Genomic DNA, 6,547 nt, shown 5'->3' with positions numbered 1-6,547 from the left:
ACTAGATTCTCTCAATTTTGATGTTTCAGATGTTTCATTCGACCTATCAGATAAAAAGCTTTTCTGCATCGAAGATCGAGAGGTCTTTGATCGAGTGTATTCCTTTGTGAAGTGGTATTCTTCTCTTACTCCGCCCTGTAAATTCAACATCGTCGAAAGCATTCGGTAGAATTTCAGTGTGCTTCTTCTGAAAATCTCTACTTTCTTCTGAATATTTCAATGTTTTGATGTGTTTTTTCCGATTTTTCTTTGAATTTCTTTACAGGCTCCAATTTTGAAAGCAACAGCCTCAAATCTGGATTTTTAGGTTTTTTCTTCTTTAATTATCTTCCTTCAATTTCTGACTTTTTAGAATTTTCTAGGTTTATGTATTTAAATTTTCAGTTTTTTGGGATCTTGGTGTTTCAGATTAGGGTTTGTCTCCTTCTCATCTCACCTCACAGATGGGAGACCCACAGATTCACAGAAAGGTGATTTATTCTTTGTTCGGCCTCCAAATTTCCTATATCAACATATACAATTCATTTGCTGATTATTATTATTATTATTATTATTATTATTATTATTATTATTATTATTATTATTATGGGAAACCACCAACACGTTACAAGCTTAACAAGCTACAAAGATCAAGTAAACTACAAGAAGTTGGAGGGGAGCCGAGATACAATATGGGCCCCCACTCCTCTAGCTATGGCGAACCCGATCCTGCTGAAAATGTGGGCAGCTGCTTGTGCCCCAATGTCTTGAGCCCTGGAGTACGTCTGGACCCGCTTCAGCAACGAAACAGCCCCTTTCTCTAATTCCCCAAAAGAAGAGAAGGAAAAAGGAAAGAAACCGTAACCCAAAGCCCTACAACGTGCCGCATACTTATCCTGCTTCCGCTGCGCTGCAACCGCCACAACCCGACCCCGAACGAAGTCTGACAACCCAGATTGCGTCATAGGGGAAGACCCAGTCAAGTCAACACACACATCTACACCGCCATCCCAAGAATAAAGCAATATATCTGCAGGACGAAGAGCTCCATCACTCTCACTAGTCAGCCCAACATCAACCTCCTTGCGAGCAGAAATCCCCGACCGATAGCAAATATCCAAAAGGGTATCACGAACAACATTATGTCGATGTTTAATACCCACAATCCCAGCACAAGACACGGCATGATCCCCATAAATGTCCCCATCGAAAACCCGAGAGCAAGCAGAACAAGGCGCCGAATTAGAGAACAACGGAATGCCCAACCGATAGCAAAGAACCGAACGATAAGTCTTACCGTTCATAGTCTGGCCTAAACCCGAGATGGGGACTGCCCGCAACCAAGCTGAGGAGTGATCCCCCTGCTGTGATTTCCATAGGGCAACATGACGGGAAGATAAGGAGTAGGCGGATTCCGCATCAGCAGTAAATTATTTTTTAAGTTCATATCAGTGGATTGTTCGGTGTTGATGTTATATTGTTGTTTTTTTTTCTCTCGTTCTGCTACTGTTGTACGTACTAAAGTCCTAAACTGATTATTTCTCTGTTCTAAATTTAGTTTGTATGTATTCGAATTTGGTCTTAAATTTCATAATTTTGTTGTTTAAGTTCTAAATCGATTATAATGGATTTTTTTGTGTTGTTTTGAGTTCTAAATTAGAGTTTTTAATTAGGAAATTCATTTAACTGGGGAATTAGGTTGATTGGGGAATTTGGTTGATTTTATTCATGGTGTATTTGTTGATTTCAATGGTTATTTTGGCTTATTTATTAAGTTTGGATCAGTTGGTTGTTCGGTGATGATGCTATGCTGTTGTTTTTTTTCCGTTATGCTCTATGTTCTATACTGCTACTGTTGTACGTACTACTGCTATGGTAAAGTATTTTGTGCATTTGACCCATGTAGAGAGCATGTTAGGGAGGGAATGTGATGTTGGATATATGTATATTGTATTGAGTTTTTAAGTGTTCACTTGTGAGAGAATCAAGAACAACTGCTTCTTCAGAACAATTTCACTTGGATCAGTTGGTTGTTTTTAAGAGTTTACTTGGATCAGTTGGTTGTTCGCTGATGATGCTATACTGTTTTTAAGTGTTCACTTGGATCAGTTGGTTTTTCGATGATGATGCTATACTGTTCTTTTGTTTTCTGGTCTATTCTAGTTGTCAGGTTTCTTTTGATGTTTTTTGCCGGCCTCTTTCTCCGTTCTCTGTGAGATTGATTGATATTTTTCTCTCTGTTTTTATTTCTCCGTTACCTGTAAAAATACAAGATGCAAAAATATATACGCTAATGTTTTTTTTTTAATAGTTTTCATTCTTGTCACAGCTAAATTAACGATGGATCAGTATTGGATGAATCTTCCTAGAGGATCCGAGGGTTTTAAAGGAGCTTTGAATGTTTTTCTTGATGATTATTTTGCAAAGGATGCTATTGAGGGACAAATTTATTGTCCTTGTAAAAAATGTTCAAGGCGCTTTTGTCATTCTAGAGATGTTGTTTATGATCATGTGGTTGTTGATGGGTTCGTAAAGGGATTTAGGGAGTGGTTAATTCAGAATGAGTTATCTTCATCTACGACTAATGATAGGCAAATGGGGTCTGAAAGTGATTCTCTAAATGCATGTGATGATATTGATGGTTTATTGGATGATGTATTTAAAGATGTTGATGGTCTCAATAGTGATCATGAAGGGGTTGCTAGTGAGCCCAATGAGGAGGCTAAAAAGTTTTATAAGTTACTTGAAGAAGGGAAGCAAGAGCTTTATCCAGGGTGTAAAACTTTCTCAAAATTGTCCTTTCTAATTCGCTTATTTCTTTTCAAGATCCTTAATGGAATAAGTAATGTCGCTTTTGCTGATCTGTTAGAGTTATTAAAAGAGGCGTTTCTCATGGCTCAACTTCCTACATCCTATTATGAATCTAAGAATATAGTGAAGGATTTTGGTCTTGATTATAAAAGAATACATGCTTGTCCGAATGATTGCATTCTTTATAGGAATGATTATGAAAAGTTAGATGCTTGTCCTAAGTGTGGAACATCTAGGTGGAAGTTTGAAAATGTCCCCGCAAAGGTTTTAAGGCATTTCCCAACAATCCCTAGGCTTCAAAGGCTATATATGTGTTCTGAGACAGCCGAATCAATGGTTTGGCATGATAAAGAACGAACAAAAGATGGAAATATCCGACATCCAGCAGATGCTTAATCTTGGCAGGAGTTTGATGCTAAGTATTCTAACTTTTCAAAAGAAACACGAAATGTTCGATTGGGTCTTGCTAGTGATGAGTTTAACCCATTTCGGACCATGAGTGTTTCTCATAGCACATGGCCTGTTGTGTTGATTAATTATAACCTCCCCCCTTGGTTGTCTATGAAACCTGAGTATTTTATGTTATCTTTACTAATTCCTGGCCCTAAGTCTCCTGGAAATAAGATAGACATTTATTTATAACCATTGATTGATGAATTAAAAGAGTTGTGGGAACATGGGGTAGATACTTATGATGCGTTTAAAAAACAATCATTTCAAATGCATGCATCTTTAATGGGGACAATAAATGATTTTCCGGCCTATGCGATGTTGTCATGATGGTCTACTAAAGGAAATTATGCATGTCCTAGTTGTAACTTTGATGTGACTCCCAAATATTTGCCCCAAAGCAAAAAAAATTGTTATGATTACACTCGACGGTTTCTTGATGCGAATCATCCTTGGCGAAAAGATAAGAAATCTTTTAATGGAGAAACAGAAGAGAGGTAAGCACCTTCTCCATTATCGGGTAATGATATGTTAGAAGAGTTAGAGCAACTTGTTATTAATGAAGGTGGAGTTAGCAAAGGTCCACTAAAAAAGAAGTCTGTTTTTTTCGAATTGCCTTTTTGGTCTGATATCAAATGTCATCATAATCTTGATGTCATGCACATTGGGAAAAATATTTTTGATAATATTGTTGGCACGCTGTTAGATATACCTAGAAAGACTAGGGACCATAATAAGGCATGTCTTGATCTGGTGCACTTTGGTGTAAAACCACTTCTTCATCCTGTTGCTTCCTCAGATGGCAAACACATGTTGTTTCCACCGGCACCTTTTTCATTGGGTAATGCACAAAAAAATATATTTTTGAAAGTTCTTAAGGAAACTAAATTACCGTATGGTTTTACATCAAATATTGGGAGGTGTGTACAAGTTAAAGAAAGAAAGTTTGCTAGTTACAAAACTCATGATGCACATGTAGTGTTGCATAACTTACTTCAATTTGCAGTCAGAAAAACATTGCCAAATGTGAGGGGGTTGAAAAAGCACGAGGCTAATGCGTGACCTCGTCCCTCGTGGGTGTGACGATTCTTTTTATTCAATCAAGTGTAATTGGATTTCCTGTGAGTATACACCTAATTGACTAGTAATATAGGAGTCGCCATTCAGTTTTTAACGACAATGAGAAAAACTGACAAAACCCGGTTATCGTGACATAAAGGGAGTGAAATTATGTTTGACCACGACGGCCGTAGGTTCCCTTGTGATCCCTGGTGTGGGGATCTCTCAACATACACCCGCAAGGTAGAGATTGAGGGTTCGGGGGACTGTAACTACCGAGAGGAGTACTTCGCTCGTCGATAACTCCAGAGGCAGGATATCCTTACTAGCTCAGCATAAATAATTGAAGGGACATGCGTTAACTATTAAACTAATCTGAATTGATTTTAGCAATATGCAACATATAATACTAATTCGATCGTGGTTATCTGATTTAAATAGCATTAAAGGACCTAGCATGATAATCCGATTTCCCAAAAATATTATATTTGTTAGGCGTGATAGAACAATCAGATTAGGTTAGTTTAACAGTTCATAAAAAGGGCGAGGAAAGCAGTTAAATCATCGAAAAGGGACACATTACGACGCACCCTTGAGAGGTGCGTCACGGTTCTCAGAAAACTAACCACTTTGACTTTGTTATTTCTCCTTTTTATTTAACGAATCTCAATTATGGGACAGGATACGTTCTGTTCGATTTATGGATCGATTGCGACAGAACGCGTGAACAGTTTCGCAGCGAGAGGCTTAGGCTGAGGGTTGGAGTTAATACTCAGAGTATAATTATGTGTTGTTGTGTGTTCCTTTCACGTCGAATTTTGGGGCCTATTTATAGGGAAGAGTTCGTGGAAAGATAGAATTGCAGAGTTCTAATCCATAAAGAATTAGGAAAAAACACGTACCCAGGTATTTTCAACGCCCAGGCCATTTTCGGCGCCCAGAGCCAGGCGTTGAAAATAGGGTCTGGGCTGTTTTCTTTAGTCAGATTGGGATTCCTGAAATCCGTAGAGTTTAAGACTTAACCGAGTCTTTTAGCGCGTATTAATTTTATGACGGAATGCGCCTGGGCCCGTTACAAACTCTAGGCTCGTTAGGATTTTAATTAATACGTAACTCTTATTTCCGAATCCTATTAGGAATAGGATTCTCGCGGTTTCCTATCTCATTTAGGATTTATGTTGGAATGCAACACCTAATTCCGACAGGTTTCTATCCTTTATGATTTGCCACTTTTAGAAGCTACCTTTTACGACAGTTACTATTTTTTGCAAGTTTCCATAAATAGCAAGTTTCGGGTGAAATGAAAATGGGAATTGAGACTCGTTTATTTTATAGGAGATGCGTTGTCAAGTGGAGATTTACGTTTTCATCATCGAACCTTTCCCTTTCGGGAATGGGGACAAAAGTAGGTGTCTACAATTAGCCCCACTTTGACTGAGTCTCGGGATGAGACGATGGTCAAAGTATTAGACGGAGTGCGTCACACAAGCCATGGTGACCTGTTTTTTGCGAGGGTCTCACGAGCCCCCGAGTGATAACATTTGACTTAAGGGTCATCACTTGAAGTGTCGACATTTCCCTCACGTGTCATTGGGACTTGTCAACTGATAGTATAGAAACTTCCTCACTTTGTCATTGGAAGGATCTAAAGGTGCGTAGAAACTCCCTTACTTTGTCATTGGGAGTAGCTACAGAGTTTTTCGAAATCAAAGCTGTAAAGTGTAATTGGGCCTGGCCAAGCCCAATCACGAGGTAAAAATGTTTTTTAAAGATTCTCATTTTCAGGGCTAGCTAAACGAGAAAACCCCCTTGTTTTTATAAGACGTAAAACGAAGGAAAATCCAGCACCCTTGTTTTTATAGGACGTAAAACGAAGGAAAATTCAGCAAAAGTTATCGCTGCAGCGACTAAGGACCTGCGCGGTTTTAATGGCGCAGACCCCGCCGGCCAAATATGGCGAGCCTGTCCGCTAAGGGTGGACACCCCGTCCGATAGAAGTGGACGAATCTATTTTGAAATTTGTTTTGCTTTTTTGAAAATAAGGACCTACGCGTTTTGTGACGTAGACCCCGCCGACTGAAGATGACGAGCCTGTCTTAATTTTGAAGACTTTATTTTTTCGAAAACTGAGGACCTGCGCGGCTAGTGACGCAGACCCCGCCCGCTGAGGGTGGGCGAGCCCTGTCCGCTGAGGGTGGACGTCCCTGAATTCGTTTTCTTTTCGATTTGGGAACTCGTGCGGTTTGTG

General features: G+C 39.2%; 1 protein-coding gene across 1 annotated transcript; it reads left to right on the top strand.

Moving 5' to 3' along the window:
- Positions 1-2,319: 2,319 nt before the first annotated feature.
- LOC110789132 (uncharacterized) lies at positions 2,320-3,186 on the top strand. The gene has a single exon (XM_021993784.1). The coding sequence runs from the start codon at positions 2,320-2,322 to the stop codon at positions 3,184-3,186; it is 867 nt and encodes a 288-aa protein (XP_021849476.1).
- Positions 3,187-6,547: the final 3,361 nt, after the last annotated feature.

The sequence above is a fragment of the Spinacia oleracea genome, chromosome 2, assembly GCF_020520425.1.
Source record: "Spinacia oleracea cultivar Varoflay chromosome 2, BTI_SOV_V1, whole genome shotgun sequence".
Classification (NCBI taxonomy): Eukaryota; Viridiplantae; Streptophyta; class Magnoliopsida; order Caryophyllales; family Amaranthaceae; genus Spinacia; species Spinacia oleracea.
Note: the sequence above shows the minus strand (reverse complement) of the source record. Positions and strands in the feature narration are given on the sequence as shown.